Here is a 22,279-nt window from a genome sequence, read left to right as displayed (position 1 = left end):
AATCAATGAAAGTACAATCAACTCTACACAATGGTTTTCAGATAGCCCCCTCCCATCCTGCAGAAGAAACTCTTGGAACAGACATGGAGTTAGCAGGATAATTAGCTGGTTTCATACTTTGCGCTTCCTTTTACCTCCCACAGTTAAGCTAGAGCACTAATACCTTGGGTGTAACAAAATATCTTTCTGAGTCGAAAGGGTGTCTCCACATTCTGTGGAGGACCACCCATGGCAGACCACGCAGGACCAGGATTTCAGTCTGAAAATCCCCAGGAGGGACACACTCAAGGCCCCCTCGGCTTTCTGCAGCACCATCATCCAGAGCACAAAGGGTGTGGACTACAGATGAATGAAACTCAGCAGTCCCTCTACCATCTGGACACATGCGCGCGCGCGCACGCACACACACACACACCCCAGAAATCTCCAGAGCCAGAAACGGTGAGAGGATCAAAGGCAAATAATTTCCGAAAAACAATCTACAATGGACTTCAAGCACTTGCAGTTCTTTTCCAGCTAACTGCTGGAAGTTCTTGAATAGCTGCCCTCGCGCTCCATCTTCACGTCTTCCTCTCCACCCCCTCTCTGTCCCTTGCCTCTTTTCCATGGACTCCTCTCCACAATTTCACTCCTCTGTTACTCAGATCCAACTCTGGAAGCAACACCAAAAAGTCCTTGAGTGTCTCCACCAGAACTAAAAACTCAGTAACATGCCACCAATTCGGAAAAACACATAACAAAAGCAAACATCAAAAAGGGGACTCAGTAGGATTAAGAGAAAGCAGTGTTCTTCAATATGCTGAATGTCATCATAAACCCCAGGTAAGGATTCTCAAGTAGGCACCCTGGCTGGCTCATCCACTCATTCCTTTTTTAATTGCAGTACAATCCACTCTCTGAGAATTTCCCTTACTATACTTTTTTTTTAAACTAATTATACTCTGAGAGTACCATTTGATCTTATCTGCTGTTTAATGCTGGGGGTTGGAGCTTCACAAGGGCAAAGAGAATGGAACTGAGTGCTTCGTCCACTGCTGGGTTCTTGTGCTCCCCTCAGCTGCCCCCAGGTTGATGATACAGGAGAGATGTGGAGAAAATGTTGACTGAGTTCTTGGGTATGCAGAATTTGGGATTCGAAATAATCTCAAATCTGGAAGTACAGGAAGCTCCACCCACAATATAAGCGTTTGTTCATATTGTGTGTGTCTCTTACAAGGTTGCTTTCATGTTAAAATGAGTTCTTATTATTAGGAGAAATCATAAATGAACAAAACCTTGCTTTAAATGATATTTTCCTTTCATAAAATTTTATAGCAGTTTTGGAAAATGTTTATTTCCTTAGAGATTTTCCTCATACCTGAATACATAATTTAAAATATCAGAATATATAAGTTCACATATTTTGCTTAGTAGTATAACATAAGCATATAATCATTTATTAAGGCAACTTATTCATAAAACTGCATGAAATCATTACACAGCATTCTATCAATATGGGAATATCACAAATTTAAAATCATTAATACATCTGTGTATACTTACAAGATATCATGCTTTACAAAATATCCATGTGTGACATACACAGTATATTCAAATATTATTTGAATATATATCAAATATTAATTTGTATATATTTGAATATGCTATATTTTGGGGGTGGAGTCATAAAAAATGACAATTCTATTTTTACATAAGTATTAGTTGTCAACTTTGCCAACTGTTTTAACTTAATTAGACTTTTCAAAGAACTGAATGGATTCTGGGATCCCCTCTGGCACGTTCTTACTTTGTTTTTTTAAAATTTATTTTATTTTTTTTTATTGCAAAGTCAGCTATACAGAGAGGAGGAGAAACAGAGAGGAGATCTTCCATTCAACGAATCACTCTCCAAGTGACCACAATGGCTGGAGCTGAGCCAATCTGAAGCCTGGAGCCTGGAGTTTCATCCAGGTCTCTCACATGAGTGCAGGAACCCAAGGCTTTGGGCCATCCTCGACTGTTTTCCCAGGCCACAAGCAGGGAGCTGGATGGGAAGCAGGGCTGCCGGGATTAGAACTGGCGCCTGTATGGTATCCGGGCGCATTCAAGGTGAGGACTTAAGCCAATAGGTCACTGCGCCGGATCCATGTTCTTACTTTTTATTTTAAATTTATTTATTTGGAATACAAAGAAAACATGAAAGAAATTTAAAGAGAGAAAGAGAGAGACAGATCTCCCATCCATTGATTCATTTCCCTAAATGCCTTCAACATCCCACATTGAGCCAGGCAGAACCAGAAACCAAGAACTCAGTCCAAACATCCCACTTGGGTGGCAGCGATCCAACCATTTGAGCCATCACTTGCTGCCTCCCAGGGTATACATGAGCAGGAAGCTGGAACGGGAGATAGACAAGATTGACACTCTTTCACTCCCATATGGGTACATGCATCCCAAGGGCGTCTTAATTGCTGTGCCAAATGTTCATCCAGGTTATTATTATTATTATTCCTCCCTCCAGTCTCTTGGAGATCTTGGGACTATAGGCTGATACAGTAATTGAGTAAGTCCCTGTGGTCGTTAGAAGAAAACACAATTTATTTTGGGTACTGGAGGGACAAAAGCCATTGTGACCAAAGGCCAGACAGTGACAGTGGCCACAGCAACACTTCCCCTTACACACACACACACACACACACACACACGGAAAAGTGCAGCCTTGAAGCTCATCCCACCAAGAGGCAGATCATCACCAACTTCCACCCTCTTGTACCTGAACCACTACAGAGCCTGATTCACTTCCTACGTGACTTTAGAAAAATTGCATGCACTTTTGACTGTTCTCTGTGGATGCAGGCATTGGAGGAAGCCAGCTACAATATTACAGTTCAACTGTGCTTAGGCCATCCTAGAATCCAAACTAAGTCCCTGGTGACAGAGCACATGGTAAGAGCATGAGCTCACAGGAAGGACAGATGCTGGGAGGCCCAGGGGTTCCAAGCCTTGAGGCCCTGAACCAGATCTGCTTAGGCCCTGGCTTCCCAGAAGGTTAAAGCACTGCTGGTTGTTGCTTAAGCCACAAAGGATAGTTTGCTAACAAGCAGTCAGAGACAAGAGCTTTAAAACTCTAATTATTCCTCCCTAATTTCTGTGAGACCATTTCTCATTCAGTTATCTTTTCTTTTGACCATACAATACAGTGTGCAAAATCAATATGTAATACTCACTATTTTTAAAGATTTATTTGTTTGTTTGAGAGGCAGGGTTTACAGAGACAGGGAAAGACATAGAGAGGGAGGGAGAAAAAGAGAGAGAGAAACTGTCATATACCGGTTCACTTTCCAAGTAACCACACAGAGCAAGGCTGATCCGGGCAAAAGCCAGGTTCCTGGAACTCCATCCACATCTACAATGTGGCTAGCAGAGGCCCAAGTACCTGAGCCAGCCTCTGCTACTTTCCCAAGCACATTTGGAGGGATCTGGAACAGAAGTGGACGGCTGAAATACAAACTGGCACTCATATGGGATGCCCATGAAAGAGGCAGTGGCTAAATCCGAAGTCCCACAACTCCAGTCCCAATCATTATTTTACTCAGATTAGGCTTGTTTAGATGTGCCAGTTTCTGTGCATCCCAAGTTTCTTTCTGCAGTTATGTACTTCGGTCCTGAGACACATTCTTGAGATTTTCATAAAGTTATTGATGATAAATATATTGTTTTCCAGAAAAATGGTTTTTGCTGAAAAAAACAATCTATTGAGAAATAGCCTTGTTGAATACATGTTTCTATGTGTGCAGTTTCTTCTTTCATGTTTTAAACATGTTTTCCCACCGCTATCTGACTTTCATTTTCACTGCTAGAAGAACTCTGTTTTTGGTATAATTATATTTCTTTCACAGATAATCTAACTTTCCTTTTTGACCAATTTTAGAAGGTTGTTCTTTTGGTTCAGCCTCACTAAAATTGTGTTTGCATTTTCTAAACAATGAATTGATTGTGACTGAGACTTTGTTCCTTATATTTAAGAGTTGCACTGTTCATTAATTCTGAAAAGGTCTCAACCTTTATCCCCATTACATAGCTCTAAAGTTCCACTTTGGCGTCATCCCTGTCAGCCTGCCCTTCACGTTTGTCCTGCTTTCATATTTTCTATAACCTCACACCTGGACAATTACTCACTCTATCTTCCAGCTCATCAGTTCTCTCTTCAGTTACGTCTTATTCAATGTTTGTTCATTCCAATGATTACATTTTTCATTTCTAAAACTTCTATGTGGTTCTTTTTTAAGACTAGCTGGAAAACTGATAGTCTCTACTGCTTTTTCATTTCTTCCAGAAAGATTCCCTACATGGTTTTATGAGGGATCTTCAAAATGCTTGTGAAAATGCATATATGAAAAGAAACTAAGCATGTATTTCAAAATGTTTTGCGCCAAGATAAAGGTATCCTTTAAAATACTTTTTTTTCCTAGAAACTTTCTAAGGTGCCCTTGTACATCAGACTGAACAACTTCTATAAGTTCTCAGGCGTCCGTGTCTGTTGCCTGCACTTGATCTCCCAGGACACTCATTATTGACATTTTGCCTGCCTATGGATGCTTAGGAGCTGATGCCTATTTGGATGTAACATATGGACTTGCTGAGAAGCTTCCCTCCAGCAGAAATCTGGGCTTGCTTCTGTCACAAGCCAGAGGTTGTTACAGACCTTGGACCACAATAAATCCCTCCTCAGCGCTTAACATGAGACAAACACCAACAGTAAGTTCTGTGCTTGGTCTCCACACTGTGCTTCAATATCTGATTTTCATAATTCAAAGTGTTTAGTCTACTTTCAGTTCCCCTATTATTCTGTTTTGTGGTTTGGGGGGCACAGGGAGTTGGAGGAGACACACAGACACCTTTAGAAGTTTCCAGTTTGACGGATCCAGCAGTACTCTCCTAGAGGAGTGTTTCCACGGGCAGCACATCTGGAAACAGCACTCCTCTTGGGGAGCTCTGGTGCTCACTGTTCAGCAGAGCTCCTCCTGGCTGTGGCCTCATCAACTCAACTGCATCTCTCAACATCCTTCAGCGTAAATAATTTTATTCTAAACTGACAGATGGCAAGTTAAATAACTAATGTGACACAGCAAGTCAACAGAAGCACTTCCTGGCACTGACACTAGTGTTTTAAAATGAACTCATTCAAAGCCGAAAGTTGTGTTCTCCAGTATGACCTAAAATCACCCCCGAGGCACAAACGGCAAGGGCTCATGTCCTTGGAGGGGCCTCTCTTTCCTGTCTCTTACTTGGTACCTGTAGTTTCATTTCAGGCAGCTGCCTTCTAAGCCCTTTTCAGGAGTGCTGTCAAGCAGAAGGGCATCAAGGACACCAGGTCTGGGTGCGAACACTGATAAGCTGCTCAAAGTTTCGAGAGAAGAGAAAGAAGTCAGGAAGCAGAAGAGATACGGAAGTTTCAGGAACGCAATCAGAGACATACAAAACTTTAAAGGGAAAATGATATAACCCTCTTGGAGTTATTTCTTCAAACTCTCTTCTGAAAAAGCACAGAAAAGAAAAACTGTTTTTACTATTATTATCTCCATATCCTAACTTCCTTTAGTGAAATGAGATGCAATAACCATTGAACAAAATCTCAGCTTGTCTAGGAAGATTCTTCAGTTTGACACTTATTATTACAAACCTCAAAATGAATATTGGGATCTCATACAAAGTCATCCAAATGAATTAAATATTATGCATGTGTGAATTTGAAAGGATTCACTCGATCATGACTTTCACGCCAACCATTCTTTTGCTCCATTTATTGCCTTTGTTTTTCCTGACCACATCCATTTGAAAAGAGTAATCCAAGTTTTCCTAAACAGCCTGATAGCATTATTTTGAAATATTTCCTGCTAAAACTCTTCTCCTGACCTCAACAGCATAAAAGCACTTCAAGTGACAGCAAAAACAATCGTTAAACTTCCTTTTAACACACAATTTGAACCACAGATTCTGCTCGATGCAGGTTTTTAAACAGTCACTCCTACATTCATTCATTCATGTCACAAACATTTTAGTGCACAGTCCTTGGTGCTGAAACACATGCCAGGATGTGGGAGGGGCAGCCAGGAGAGTCTTGCCTCCAGCTGCTCATACCCATACTGGTTCCTACATGTGCCCACGTGGAAAACATGCCCTCAGACTCTCGCTTCTTTTTTTGTTTCCTCACCAGCCCTTATTTATTTCATTTTGAGAAGCATATCTCTTGCACATAACACATTTTGTTAAAGGCTGCTTTTCAAGTGGCTGCAAATAATAACCATCTCCCAAGTTGGTCTACCTCCATGTTCACAGATGAGTTCTAAAGGTTCTAACGGGACAATGAATGAAGTGACAATTTTTATCTTGTAACATTCATCTGCCCAAATACACATCTTCCCTCAGAATACCATGAACTCTTATGGGAAAAACGGCTTGCTGAGTTTTCAACTCTATTGGAAAAGTGCAGAAACTGAAACTATACCAGGACTCCAATCTCTATTTATATTATGTACCATAGAATGACTCAATTTAGACCAATGAACTTATAACTTCTTGTGAGAGATGTACCTTTGAAAAATTTAATGGAAAATGCAGACATGTACATGCATAAAGCTTTTTATAAATGTTGCCTAAAATTTATAACCTCTCCCTCCATGGTGAGCACACAGCTGGTTATACTGTAGCTTCACATTCCCGCATCTCTTACTTGAGTGCCTGGTTCAAGTCCTGGCTACTCCAGTTCCTATCCAGCTGTCTGCTAATGCACCTGGGAGATGCAGAATGATGGCTCAAGTATTTGGGTCCTTCCTAACACACATAGTGGGAAGTGATTTTAAATACAGTCATAAATAATATCTTCTCTGACTTTCTGTTACCCCAATTGTGTCTACCTTTCATATATATTATGTACATATTAATATGCATATAAGAATATAATTCTTCTCAAACTGCTTCATTTTACTGATATTTTCTGAACACATTTTGTAATGAAAACTCTTAATGCTTACAGTTCTAAATAGAGTATCAGAGTCCAGACTTATAGGGTAGCTATGAAAATTACTAAGATTTAGCATTTCTACTGCACATATTTGTCCAATGAATTTAATATCTAATCACTTTCAAAGGTTTGAAAATACTACTAGATTTGAATGAAATATCTAATAGAGAAATACTTGTATCTTTCCCAATTAAATTTCATTTCTTCCATTTTAGCACACCACAACAGTGCAGTGTCATCATCCGTATTTTAATCCCCAAAGACAAGTATCTGCACTTCGTCATCTAGTCAACTGCACATACTGCTAGCCACATAAAGAGACTGCGAAGATTACACAAGCAGTATTTACTCAATCAGAGGTTTTCAGTACTTGCTATCCATTTGATCTTTTCTATATGGGAAAAAAATCATCCTTGTGTTAAAATATTAATTGTGCTTCAATTTTAACAGAAATTTGTATCATCAACAATGGTACTATAAACCTTTACCTATATTTCCATTCAGATCTCTATGATTCCTTACGTGTCAGACAGAAAGTATTATTACTATTATATTCAGAATGTATTAGAGTAGATTTCTCTGGAACTCAATTTTATCAAAAAAGCAAACTCTGAACATCTAAAATTACAAGTGTTATACTCTATCTCTTGGGATTTTTTTCTTTTTTACAAAATACACAAGAAAATATATGGAAGAAAACATCTAACATACAAAGAAAAAAGTTTGTGAAAGGTAATTTTTTGTAAAAATTTTGAAATCCACGTACACTTTTTCATAATATTTTCCTAAGCGCACGCGCGCGCGCACACACACACACACACACACACACACACACACACGATGTTTGGATTTCAAAACAAAATTGTACAAGGGCAGGTGTTTGGCTCAACGCATAAGCTGTGGTTAAGGAGATACACCCCATATCAAAGTGCCTAGCTTCAAGTCCTGGCTCCCCTTCTATCATACTGTTAACTGATACTATTTTAACTTTGTTTAGAATGCTACTGTATTATAATTTATTTTTTTCTCAGCATTATGAAGCTTATCCTTTTAATGGTGTGCAGCTAGCAATTTGTTTTCATAAAGCATGCCACTGTGGGCAAAAACCTGAATTTACTTACTCATTCTTCTGTTGATGCACATGTATATATTTTTAGAGTTTAACAGTACAAACAGTTATTACACATTTCTCTTTTATAGTTAATTTTTTTCCCTCAGAGTATATACCTAGGAGTGGAACTGCTGAGACACAGGGTACGTGCATCAAAACGAGTTGCAAGTAGCAGTAACAGCATGCATTCCAAGCAACATAGATGACAGTTTCTGCTACTCCATATTCCTATGAACAGTTGGAGTAATCTGTGCCAATATCATGAATGCATAATGATATATTGCATTAGGGTTTTGATTTGCATTTTTCTGATTACTTAATGAGGTACAGCATATATTTTAATTCATCTATTGGTTAGGATGATATGTCAAAAAAATTGTGGAAATAGAATTAAAAGATAAGCTAATTTTGGTACTAAAGCTTTGAAATTCACGCAGAATTTTCTTCATAATATGCATGTCCATGGGCTTTCTGAAGTACCCTGGTATTTGGATTTATTATGAAGTCTTTGAAGTAGTAGTCCAACTCCTTAATTGAATTTCCTCCTAGGTCTTAATTTCTTCCTAAATTTAATATAAAAGATGTTCTTCACAAATTATGCCTGAGCCCCTCTGTTACCTTTTTCTATAATGTGACTATATCTGTCATACTTTTATCACATCTTCTTTTTATGAATAAAAGTTTCTAATTTTAATAAAGCCCAACTAATCACTATTTTCCTTTAAAATGTGCTGTTTGGCTCTTGTTTCAGAACTCACAGAGCCTATGTAAAACTTTGTCCTTTCCTCACTGATTTCCAAGAATGCCTCTGGCTCACAAGCATGGTTAAAGGTGAAGCTATCTGGAGGTCCCCTATTTTCCCTGATTGGTTTATCCTTGCATTAAGGCCACAGTGTTTCAGTATAACAGATTTGCATCAAGTCATGATACAGCAACTCTTCCAACCCTTCTTCTATAAGCATTTCCTTGCTGTTCTCTGCTCTCCACATTTCCATATAATATTGTGAATCAACTTGTCAAGTTACACACACACCCTGAAACGCAAGTACTGATAGGAATTTTACTGAAATTTCAACAAATGTACAGATTGATTTGGGCAGACCCAATGCATTCATAATGCTGTGGTGTACTGCTAAATTTAATCAGTTTGTGTGAAATGTCTTCCAATAAAATTTCAAAATTTTACCATGGAGCACCATTTCTTTTTTGCCATGTAATTTAATCCCACTGTGAATGGAATGCTTTTATTATTTAACAAAATGGAATTGCTGGGTTCTATGATTTGTTATCCAAACCCTCGTTACACTGCATACATTTGAGAGAGAGAGAGAACTCCCATCTGTTGTTCTACTATGCAAATACCCACAATGGCTGGGGTTTGGCTGGGTTCAAGATGGTAGTCAGTTACACAACCCAGGCCTCAACTACCTTGAGCCATCACCCTCTACCTTCCACAGAGCACATAGGCAGTAAGCTAGAATCAAGAGCATGGCAAAGAATCGAACCCAGACACGAGCATCTGATCATCTAGGTTAAATGCTTCCTCCTGCCCATTTTTACACATATTTGACAGGCAGAGACAGAGAGGCCTTTCCTTAAATGAAGAAACTTTGACTCATTTTTTCCAAAATGATCTATCACCTGTACAAACTCTATTGTCTTTCTGTGCAAATGCATGCGTCATCTGGGAACATTTGATCATGGATGCTCACCGTTGCAGCACAAGCTTTGGAATTAGAGAGGCCTAGATGGTGTCCAAGTTTGAATCTTAGCAGCTGTGAGTGTGAACGGCTTGCTAGACTGACAGCATTGCTAGCTCCTTCTTCTGTAATGCACATGAATTGAAACAATGCTATCTGTCAGGTGGTCCTGGGGATGAAGTGCAGCAAGCCTCTATAGGGCACAGGCTCATCACACACTCATTAGATTCCTTCCGTGCTGCTTGCTTCATTCTCAGATCCTCATTAACAAGTCAATCTTCAATATTTGACCCTGTCCTTCCTCTTCTTGTCATCAGATTTTTTTTCATTAAAAGCATAATTTCTCTTCCTCTCTGTCTCCCACTTTCCCTTCCTCTCTCTCTCTCTCATTTAGTGTTAAATATGTTTTTCAACTTCCTTTTTAAAACTAACCACCAACCCCATGTATTGATATAAAACAAAAACAGACTATTTTCCTCTTGAAGGCAATGTTTAATGCTTCTTTCATTCCACTTTAGAAAAAAATGCATTCTTTCTTAAAAGTTATTTTATGCCCAGCTCAAAATAACAATCCAATTATTAAACAACATTATTTCTGAGGAGCACTGAATACAGAAGGCATTGGACTTTCATGCACATTTTATGAACCAAAATAAATAGTGCACATTGTGTAAAGTGGCACACGTGGGTTTTTCACATGAACAGGACTTCCTTTGAGGATCCATGTCTGTGCTCAGAACATGTAGATATTTCCCTGTGTATTGCCAGCATCCAAGTGAGTCTAAAGACAAGGTTGACTCTTTCCTCCTCATAGCATGGCACACTGTCCACAACAAAGAACCCTCGGAGAAACAGCTGATGGCTCATTAATGGGCTCTGTCAACTAGAGAATGACCACCTCAGAGACTGAGAGCGGCACTGATACCAGAACCAGAATATCCCATCTGCTCTCACAAATCTGACTCAATGACAACAATCACAGCTTACCGTACATTCTGATAATTCTGCTATTTAATGCATGCCTTCTGCAATAGATTGGTCATTTTCTTGTTTTTATTCTGTTTCATGAATTCAGTCTCAATTGCCAATTAGTCAAGTTGGTACTGAAACCAACAAACTGGCAAGCGGCAGTAAGGAGTAAGCAGGACGCTGGTGTGGCTGCTTGGGGTACAACAACTGATCCTCATGCTATCGCTGCCACCTCTGACAGCGAGGGACAGAGTTAGGGAGGAAGCACTGAGCGCTGCATGGACTCCCATAATCCTGCCTCCTTTTTTTACAATTCCTCCTTCACCCTTCCTGCCAGTCCAGATGGTTCTCCTCTTCATTTTCCCAAATTGAATTCTGCTCACTACCCAGGAGATGTTAACTACTTCAAACATTTTCCTCTTAAGTTCCTTACAATGAACAAGTTGTAAGCTCTCACCTTTGCCGAATGATGCTGGGATTAGCTGTCACTAGATGACTTCTGGATCCAACGTCTTTTGTGTATTCACTTGACAAAGGAGGAAGATTGCATCTAGAGATATAAGAGCACACACTTTAGAAGGATTCATAGACTTGTAAATCAAGCCAGTAATGATGACACAGATAATAGCTTTATTAATTCTAGCTCAGTTCACAAATAACTGTTTTCACCATCTCTCTCTTTTAATAGACATAGGATGACTAACCATCAGCATCTTCAAAGCGCTGTTATTAAAACTAGCTCTGTTTTGGAAGAAACAGAATGTCAGCCAGAGAGGTAAATGACCTATGAAAGGAAAAAGACAGTAACTACAGTGCATTTAGTCCACCCAAAATGTTTTTGGGGTGGTTAGACAACAAGTCCCAGACTTGAAATTAAAGCTCAGGATGGTGTGGCATACCACAGCACATACAGCCCACAGTGTTTTCCACAAACCTACAGACCTCAAGTGACAGGAAGAAATCATACTCGCTTATGCTTTTCTTTCAACACTACACTCAAGACAATGTATCATTGGTCAAATCAATGCAGAACTCAGTATTGGTACAAGGCCAGCACATAGTGCAATTGGTGGTAAAGACATAGGGATTTGGCATCCAGAGAAGGGTGATGGTTCTCTACTGACCCAGATCAGCCAATGGAAACAGCACAAGTGACGTTCCCCTGGTCATGAAATAGCCCCTCACTCCCACTCCCAACACCTCCCTGGGCCCAGTTGTTTTCCTTGGCCACAATGTCTGAATGAATGTTTACAATGAGATCTACAGCGAGCGCAAGTCCAAAGCCCACAGCTTGAAGCCTGTGGGACATTAGGCAAGTTGATTCACTTGCCTGGTCTCAGTTTCCCTTTTACATAAGAAGTGAATCATGATTTTTTTTTTTATTTCTCATAGAGTTGTTTTAAGACTAAAAGAAGTTTATATAAAAGCAAAAATCCCAATTTATGCCCTACATATAGCACAAGCTAAGAAATAGCACAAATAAGAAATGATATAGAAACATAATTAAATATACATTTATTATTTATGAAAACCTCAAGTAAACCTACAAGTTCCACTAGGTTTTCTTTATTATTTTATTTAATTTCCCACACTCACCTATGAAAGATCTTCATAAAGTTCATAGAAAGTTTAAATTAGGAAAGATTTCAAAACTTCTTTGCACCCAGATAAACACTTTGTTAAAATCTGATTTAAAAATAAAGAGATAAACAGGGCTGAATGCCTACCACAACCAGGTCTATGTCAGGCCGAAGCCAGACGCTGGCAGACCAAGTTGGATCTACTACATGGATGACTGTGATTCAAGTACTTGAGCTGTCTCCAGCTGCCTCCCAGAGTAGTCATTAGGAGGAAGTTCAAATTCATAGTGGAGCTAGGACTCCAGGTGGTTTTGACAAAGGATGTAAAAGTACCAAGTGATGTCTTAATCTCTACACCCAATCCTGAATTTCTCTTTTAATTCAAATTTCTCATTAACTCTTAGAACTGTCTCATATATCTTGACATGACTCCTACCACATCAGGATATCCCTAAAGTTTTATTATTTCAGCAAACCAAGGCACCATTTATTCGAAGGTAAAGATCTCTTACAACTATTGAAGTCTCCGTTAATCCCACAACTAGATTAGTTTCTCTGCAAACTTCCCCCAGGACATGAGGTTGTCTGTGCAGCTGCTCAGCCGATGAGCTCCAGTTCCCTGATTCCACTCTGTATTTATCCTGTGACTCCCACCACATCAGGACATCCTACTCAGACTCTTGTCTCACTGATTTCAATTCTTTCTTTGATCTGCTCTTCGGCAATGAGATTCTGACTGTCCTGGCAGTGAGCCGCAGGTCAGCCAGCCAGACTGTTGGCAATTTTTGCTAATGCTCACTGAGAACAAACACAGAGGGCATTGTGGGGCGGCGTGGGAGAGCTCGTCACAGAGGCTTCTCTTGAGACATCTGCTGTTCAGTGGTTGTACCACATCCTGCACACAGGAAAAGAGACGGCTTTTCTATCTGCTGGTTCACTTCCAAAATGGCTGAGGTTGGACTAGGCTGAAACTACAAGCCAGAAACTTGAGCTGGGTTGCCCACACAGGTGCAGAGGCCAAACCATTTGAGTCATCTTCCCTCACCTTCCTAGGTACAGTTACAGAGAACTGGGCTAGAAGTTAAGCTGCTGGGACTCGAACTAGTGCTCCAATTATGAATGCTGATTTCACCATTGGCAACTTCACTTCGGTCTCAATTGTTCTCGCTGACATCTGAAAATCAACCACATCAAACTAAAACTGAAAACTCTGAACACTGCAGCAGAGTGTTCTCCACGGGCTTTGCCATTATTCAATGAAACAAGTTGATTCTCATGAGTCAATTGCTTGTTTTTCTCCAAGTGTCATGCCTGGGAATGCCCGAGTCCCTTGCAAACATCCTACCACAGAACAAAAGCCCAAGGCAGACTGCCATATACTGATTACATCGCACAACAGAGGAAAATTTTTAGAGCAATAAAGATAGTGTTTTGAAAAAGCATTTCCGGAAAATAAAGACAACACAACTTAATGGAAATTGTCAGCCTGCCACTCTTCTGGGTTGATACTTCTGTTTAACTGACACCTCCCCACATCTCCTATCTCAGCAAACACATGCTGTAATTGTAACTCCTCTATGCCTAAATTCATAATTACATAGATTCACATAAAAGACACAATGAAGGCAGCCAAATTGTATCTAATAAGGCATAATTGTGTAAAAGTGTTTTAAACTTTCCATTATCGCTTGTTGGCACAATTAACACATATTAACAGCAAAAGTATCTTGGTAACTGTGCTCACGATCCTGGGAGAGATCTGATCACAGAATTGGTAAGCAATGATTCAAAGAATTTTTTTGCATTACAGAGTGGAGGTGGGTGGGAAATGGGTTTAGTGGAAGGAATCTTTAATTAGAAACTTATAAAATTACTTCTAAAATCTTACGTGTATTTCAGGTTGCAAAATTTGTGTTGGAGCACAATTCAAAAGACACCCAAAGTGCTGCTCTCACTTTGTCCCTGAGCTGCCCAACCCTTGCCGAGTCGTACCTGAAGTCACTTCTGTCTGTGGACCTCACAGGTAAATAGGACTCAACAGTGCTACCTTTTAGAGTAGTGCTTTTGGTTACAGAGCAAATGTTCATTTTGAAAATAAGAAATCAATTTTGCATATTTTACGTATATCTGAAAATGTCTAAGCAAAGAAATTATGAAACTGTCATTTTCTCACAGCCTGAGATGATCTGAACTGCAGCCTGACACAGCGCCTACAGAGTGAGAGGGATCTTTCTCTATCTTTCCCTGTGCCTCAAAGTTTAGAACCAGCTATACCATGTGCTTTCAAATGCACATCTAACTAAACGTTTGATGTTGAGTGAATATTGTCTAAATTTCCCAGGGCTTTCCCCAAAGATCCATTAAGAAGTCCTTCCAAATAGATCCAAACAACTATTTTAAAAGCCCATCAACATTTATTACTCCTCTATTGCAAATCATTAAAAAAAAGTTTTAAAAAATCAAATGTAATACAAAATGGCACAATTATTGGGGCCAGCATTTAGCCTAGTAGTTCAGACGCTGGTTCAACATGCACAGGTGGCATACCAGAGCACCTGGGCTGGATGGCCAACTCTTGAATCTGTGTTTTCTTGCGAATGCAGACCTCAGGAGGTAGTGATGATGACTCAATGTACTGGATTCTCACCACCCATGCGTGAGGCCAGCACTAGCTTCCCAGTCCCCAGATTCAGCCCCAGCTGGGGCTGCTGCAGGCATCTGGAGAACGGACAAGCAGATGAGTTCTCTCGCTCTCATTCTCATTCTTTTTCTCTCATCTCTCAAATGCATTAATAAAGAGGTTCTGTTCTTGAAATTCAATCAAAGGCACATGCACATATTGTTCTATGCTATCTTCACAAATTTCTTTTCAATACTCACCTTCCTCACCACTTAATGAACATGCTTAATATTTCACCAGACATTCCAATCCCATCCCACTATAATTCTGAACTTGACTATACTGACACCAGACTGTATATAAGGCCAATTTAGCTTTATTTGTGATGGACACAGCCACCCACTACATAATTCCTGTGGTGCCCAAGCCTAATGCTACATGCTAAGTTTAAAATACCCATCTTCCTGAATGCATGCATATACATGCACACAAACTAAGTAATCACATTAAAATATGTATGTTACATTGTCTCCCTCTACACTGCATTGTGACCACTTAACATACTTCCCTTCCCTCAATCTGTGGGGTTCAGCATTTTTACAAAGTTTGTGAAAGAACAAATGAACTGACTCTCAAGCATAACCTGAAAACTGAAGCTGGGCCACACAGATACACGGAATTCCTATAGTCCTGTACAGAACCAGCACTACCCAGTCAAGGCTTGAAGAGCCGGGTACTCCTATCTCATGCACGTTAGATAGCAAAGGTAACACGAGTGCTGTGGGCCACAGCCCTGGATCTGTCCTCCCACTTCTCGATGCCCTTTACTGGTACTAGATCTCACCTAACACCATACCCCAGAGGGCAGTGAATGTCTGAAGTTCGCCCAAGGTCTCTGTTCTCCTTATCCCCTCATGCTTTCCATAGGTCTGGCCTGCTTCTCAGATGCAGGTGCCTCTCTAGCACCCCTACCAACGCCTTCATCCCCATGTTCATGATGTTGCAGCAGCACTTGAGGGAATGAGGAGGGGACTCAGCTCAACACCTCTTTCTGCAGGAGTTTCTGTCCACCCCCTTCTGTCTCCCATTCCCTGTGACAGTGAGCACAACTCCAAGATCCACCTGCATGGGAGAATTACTCGGCACACCCCTCTTGGACACAGACAAGGCCCAGTGCAGAGCAGGTGCTCAACACACAGATGCTGCACACAGTCTAACTCAATTTTTAATTTTTAAATTTTTCTATTGTTTAGATATATTGGGTAAAAAAATAAACTAAAATAAAAAGGCAATGAAGGAGAAAACAGTCCTACCCTGGAGAAACTACACCAGGGCATCTGGCTGGAGAAAAGGTGGATCTTTTCCTTGCTATTTTCCTACTATCTCTGCAAAACTCCGGCTCAAACTCAGCCCTAAGCTCAAGGCTCCTAGAACCCTGTCACACAGCCTTTATTCTCTCCAACCCACTTAGCTCAGAGCCCTGAGGTGGCTCCATGTTCTCTTGGCTGCCTTTCACTATGACTGTTATATCATGGTTGATTTATCTTTAAAAAACACAAAAGAAAAAAATCTCCTTCCTTCACTCAGTTTTCTGCCCCCGTGTTCCTGCCATCCCTAGCCTACCCAGCCTCTGTGCCCCTGGCTCTTGATCTTTTCCACTTCAGTGACAGTTTGGGGTCCACTTGAAGGAACACCCCCACCCAGAGTTGAGTTTCAACACTCCCTTCCCTTTCCCAGGAATGTAGAATTGTGTTTCTACAAGTCAGACCAAAGCTCTGAAAACTGAGAGCCCAGTGGGCTATTCTCTGACTGCAGCTCTTCTTACACCATCTCTCGCCCACCTTGGCTGTGAGCCCTCTGTCATCTGGTCACCTTCCTTCCTCTCCTACCAGTCTCAACGTCCCACCTCCTGGCGCACCCTCCAGCGAGAGCCCTTTACAATGTCACTCCTCGTCCCACCTTCCTCTCTCCCAGATCCTTTCAGACCCACACTCACCCCATCGCCTGCTCTCTTGGCTTGGACACCTGCTAAGCATTTCCCATCAAAATCATCCACAGGGTAAGCAGGCACCCCTTTTGGACCCACCCTGAGCTGGCTGTGTCCTAGAGATTCCTTCCATGCTCCGCAGGGGTCCCCTGTTTTCCCTGGAACTGACTGATGCACGTATCACCTGCTCAGTCCCTTCACCATGCTAACCTCCTCATTGGAGTCACTCCACTCCCATTTCCAATTTCCTTGTCATCCACAGATCAAATCCTTCCTCAGATCCCACTGGCTGCTTATCAGTGCCTTTGTGACAAACTAAGAATGGGGAGTCGGATAAAGTGAATAAAGTAAAATGTTTATGCATATGGAGCTAGTCTTCACAAAAGGAGCGATGTGAAAAGTTTTAATCACCTGATTAAGGATCTAAACTAAGATCTGAATGTTGGCACATTTCCCTGATTCCTCTGTTCACAGCACAGGATCTCTGCCACTTCTGAACCTCCTTGGCTTTGAACTTTATGGGGTAGGTTCTCTCCCTCCCTGACCCCTGGCCTTGACTCACTGGCATGTGAGCTGGGAACAGAGGCAAGGCCCTGCTGCAAACGATTAATCACAAGTGACTAGTTCTGAAAGGTCCTGGGGCTCGTAGGAAGGGTAGGGACAGGAGAGGAGGCGGAGGCCGCGCTGCGGGTGCTCCCTCTTACCGCATGACAAAATCTGCTTCATCTATTTGACGGCCACAGCCACTCTTCTTGAGAATCCCACCATTGCCCACCACCGCGCATTTCTTCAATGGCAGCTGGAATGGGGTTGCCTAGCAACAGAAAACAAGGCGGGTTTTCACTGCAATGAATACACAACCAACTGCTCATAAAATCATTGTTTACAGCAGACCCTTTGGCAGAATGTGAATGAAGACTGGGGCCTCTTGAGGTGGGGGAAAAAAAGCAGGAGGAAAAAGAAGCAAAGAAGTTTAAAGGCACATACTAGCCTGTTCCCTGGAAATTCAAAAATCAAAATGAAAAAATTCTCTGGAGTGCATTTAAATATAACACCGTACTTCTCTGTCTCAGATGGGCCACGAACACTGTAGAGGGGATTTGTTAGAGAAAGTAGAAAAATCCAAATGAAAACACAAGAGTCAACTTTCACAGGCATTAAATTGGGAATGAGCTCAAATGACTACTATTCCATTATTTGATTACAATGACACTCACTCATCCTATTAGTCATTCACCCAACAAAGTTTCAGAGCATGCCCTATGCGACATAAGGCTTGAGAACAGACATCAGGATTCAGAAGTCACAGGACTCAGGATTCACAGGCTGGGACAGAAGGAGGGGGTGGACCCGCAGGTGCAGATAGTAGATCCCAACATGCTGAAGCTGCTGTGCAGCAGCCACCCTACACACTCCACGAGCCCCACACGGGGGGAAAGAGGGCATTTCTGTCATGCCGATAAGGAAATGTGCTCTCAAGATAAACAGTGAAGAACAAGCAGGAAAACCTGCATCCACAAAGGCACACATTTGCCCAGAGTATGTCCTGTGTTTATAAGCAAATGAATGTTCCAGGTGGATTTGGCCACATTAACTGAGGGGGAACAACAGGCCAAGCGATGCGATGTCATGTTGAAACAAACAACACATGACTTTTTCTCTGCAAACAGTGAACTAGACTGCAAAGAAAACACTCAGTATACCCAGGTGTTCCCTGAACTGGTATTTTACAAGGTCAGGGAGCAGGGAAAACAGCCCCTGGGAGGGACAAGGTGTCACTCTGCCAGGCACAGAAGACGCTGCTGGCTGAGCGGTGCACAGGGGTTGATATCCTTTGGGGGAAGAACTTATACATCTACCACTGGTACAGAAAATCACTACACAGATAATAAGGAGGCAACTCTGCATAGACCTCAAGCAGACAATGTGGATTATCTCCAAAGAATCAACAGAATAGAACCAGGAATATATACCCTGAAACAGCCTTGAACAGTCATGAAATGATTAAATCAGAAAAAATTCAGTCATCTCTGTTCACTGTTAGCTGAGGTGGGAAAATCATGCAGCATGAGTAGAAGGTTCAATTCTCTTCATTTCTGGACTCTAGAAACCTACAGAAATATTTTTGATGGAGATGCAATACTCAAAGTGTGAGGTCCACACTTGTGATGGCAGAGAGCTAGGAATTCCAGGAGAGGTCCCTTGGCCTAGCAGTCACGGTGACCAAATCCCACCGTAGCTTTGATCACTGGCTCCCACTCCTGAGCCCAGCTCCTGCTCGGGCAGACCCTGGGAGGCAACAGTGAAGGAGTTTCTGCCTCCCGTGTGGGAGCCCTGCATCGTGTTCCCAGCTCAGACCTCAGCCCCAGCCAGACATTTCTGGCAGTACTGCAGCACAGGCAAGCCCTACTACAAGTGCAGCACTCCAGCACAACCAGGAAGACACCTCTGATAGCAGGGTCTGAAATCAAACTAGAAAAATACGAATCAGACTCACAACCTCTTAGATGAAAATCTAGGGACTGCTATCCAGCTTGAAGTTCCTTTAATTTCCAATTACTTATTAAGTGGCTACTTTGTGTTCTATGTGAGAGAGACCCAAATGAAAAACCTCCAATCCCACAGAGTCTGTGTTCCGGCAGGGGAAATGGAGGATGAAGAACACTCCAGGAGTGCTCATTGCACTGTGTCGGAGGCAATGTGGGCTGCAGGATGAAGGACGGCAGGAGCCTGAGGATGAGGACCACAGCGTGTTTCTGAGGGAAAACCCCAAGTCCAATGGGATGATCAGGGAGGCACTCCAAACAGACACAGAGTTACCCCTGCAGGGAACAAGGAATGAGGGGCAGGAAGCTACAGTGGTCAAGACACTGCTGCTGGGAACACCTGCACCCCACACTGAAGCGCCTCATCCCAAATCCTTCTGTGTTTCTGATCCACCTTCCTGCTAATACTCACTCCAACGGGCAGCAGGTGAGGGCTCAGGTACATGTGTCCTGCCACCCATGTAGGAGACCTGCACTGAGTTCCCAGCTCCTGGTTCTGGCCTCAGGCAGCCCCAGTAGTTGCAGCAATACAGGCAGTGAATCAGCAGATGGAAGTGCTCGTTCTCTCTCTCTCTCTCTCTCTCTCTCTCTCTCTCTCTCTCTCTCACACACACACACACACACACACACACACACATAAATAGAGAGACAGATAAAAACTTTCTAAAGAAAATTTCAATACCGGGGTGGTGATCTCTACATATATCTGTGGGAACTGCTAGTGCCAAGATCTTGAGGCAGGAACGCTCATGAACAAGAAAGAGAAATCCAAGAGCCCACTGTCTGGAGATGATTAAGCAACAGAGAAAGTGAGCAAAGTGAGAGATGAGAGAATTAACCAGTGGGGAGCTTGACAGAAAAATCTGCAGGTCCTCAGGGTACTATGAAGACTGGTTTCTATTCTCAGATGAGAATGAAGCCAACACAGGGTAAGCAAAGAACTGACAGAATAATGCATTTTGCAATAATTACCATGATACTGTATGAAAATGCAGTAGAAAGCCTTAGACAGAAAGAGATCCAGGAAGAACCAGTCAACAGAAACAATCCCAGTTAGGTATTTTCACCAACTGGAGCAATTAGTGGTGGATCAAGTATGATTGGGGATGTTGAGAAGTATCCAAATATTCTGGAAGATGTTTTGGAAAGAGAGCTGACTAGATTTACTCAGGCAATGCGAACTGAGTATCAGAAAAAGAGAAGAAATGGGGATGTGCCATAAAATGTGGCTGGAGCAGCTGGGAAGATGATCTTGCCCAATACTAAAACACAGAAGACCACTGGAGGAAACACTCTAATGGAGATGATGTGGAGCTCAATGTTAAAGACATCAAATGCCTATCATACACATAAGTGGCGCTCTCAAGTGACAGAGAGCATATAGGAGTGTAGGTGTCGCAGTATCGTCTTGTTGCAGAAAGCAGCTTGGGAGTGACGACACAGGTATTTGAAGTTAGAAAACTATATCATAAATCTAACAAAGATCCACATTTTAAAGAACAGTGTCTCAAGAGGAAGAGGAACAAAGACAAAATCTGGGAAAGGCCAAGTTTAAGAAAATAAAGACCTAGGCATTTGGTACAGAAGACAATGTATGGGATATTCACACTTCATATCAGAGTGTCTGGGTTTGCTCTACTGCTGATTTCATATTCCTGCTAGTGTGCACTCAAGCAGGCCACAGGTGATGACCCACATACTTGGGTTTCGGCCACCCACATGTAACATTTGGAATGAGATCTCAACTGCTGCCACCAGCATGGCCCAACCCGGGCTGTTGCAAGCATTCAGGGTGTGAACAAGCACACAGGAAACATCCTTTTTTCTGCCTCAAAACTAGATAAACAAATGCATAAATTTTTAAGAAGAAAAAATATCTAAAGAATGAAAAAAATGCATCAATTGCTGTTGTTAATTTAGGTAGAACAGCTAAAAACTGTCAGTGGGATTAGCAACAAGGAGGTTACTGGCATCTTCAGCATATATACTGGTTTGGTACCATAAGTACGGCACGTGCTTGACAGGAGGTCAGTGAGCTACAGGAGGATATTTGCATACAGATGATACAGTTTATTTGCAAAGTGTGGGTCAACTCATCCTCATTTAATACTTACTTTTCCAGTAAAAGCCAACTTAAAACTCTATTACTTGTTGAAGAAGAAAGGCCTATCAACTCCCTGGATTGGAAATCCTAGCTACAAGCTAGTTGGAAGCCTTTCTGTAGAACTTCAAAACTGGGGCCTCTGACCCTCAGAAAGCCAATCACTAACACTGAGGTGGTGGGATTAAGAAGATATTTATTGCAAGGCCTGGAGCAAGCAGCCAGGCAGCTAGCGCTTAACTCCCAGGCTCCCTGAGGACTTAGGGGACTTAGAGGATGAAGGTGCTTACAGACTGAAATAGGGGCTGAGGAATGTGTGTGATTAGCTCATGTCCAACCTCCTGGCTGCTCAGTGGTGCTCCGAGCATGCTTTGACTGGTTAGTGATATCACGCTCATTAGCAAGGTGGGCTCCAGTTGTTCCAGGGGTTACATGAAGGTGGCAATAACATTCTGCTTAAACCTGGAACTGCCCTACACAGATCCCTCCAGAATCATACTGGCCATCAAGATTCTTATCTATCAGAGAAGCAAATGACATCTTGAATCCGGGGATTAAGACCTTGTAATGTTAGCTATATCACTCCCTCAAATCAGTGAAATCCTTTTGATTAGGAACAGGCAAGGGCATCTTGGGCTAGGGAGACAGACAAGAGGCTGGGT

General features: G+C 41.8%; 1 protein-coding gene across 2 annotated transcripts in view; it reads right to left on the bottom strand.

The window, feature by feature from the left end:
- Window positions 1-22,279, bottom strand: part of ST8SIA1 (ST8 alpha-N-acetyl-neuraminide alpha-2,8-sialyltransferase 1) — a 174,385-nt gene that overhangs the window by 87,289 nt on the left and 64,817 nt on the right. Inside the window, exons 3-4 of one of the 2 annotated variants that reach the window (XM_004592615.2) lie at window positions 17,675-17,784; window positions 11,241-11,333 (exon numbers count right to left, since the gene is read on the bottom strand). In XM_004592615.2, coding sequence (XP_004592672.2) covers window positions 11,241-11,333; window positions 17,675-17,784 — 203 coding nt within the window. Of the gene's footprint in view, window positions 1-11,240; window positions 11,334-17,674; window positions 17,785-22,279 lie in introns of those variants that run through there. The other variant, XM_058655786.1, reaches the window with a different exon arrangement.

The sequence above is a fragment of the Ochotona princeps genome, chromosome 27 (assembly GCF_030435755.1).
Source record: "Ochotona princeps isolate mOchPri1 chromosome 27, mOchPri1.hap1, whole genome shotgun sequence".
In the NCBI taxonomy this organism is placed as follows: Eukaryota; Metazoa; Chordata; class Mammalia; order Lagomorpha; family Ochotonidae; genus Ochotona; species Ochotona princeps.
This window is presented reverse-complemented; position numbering and strand designations above follow the sequence as displayed.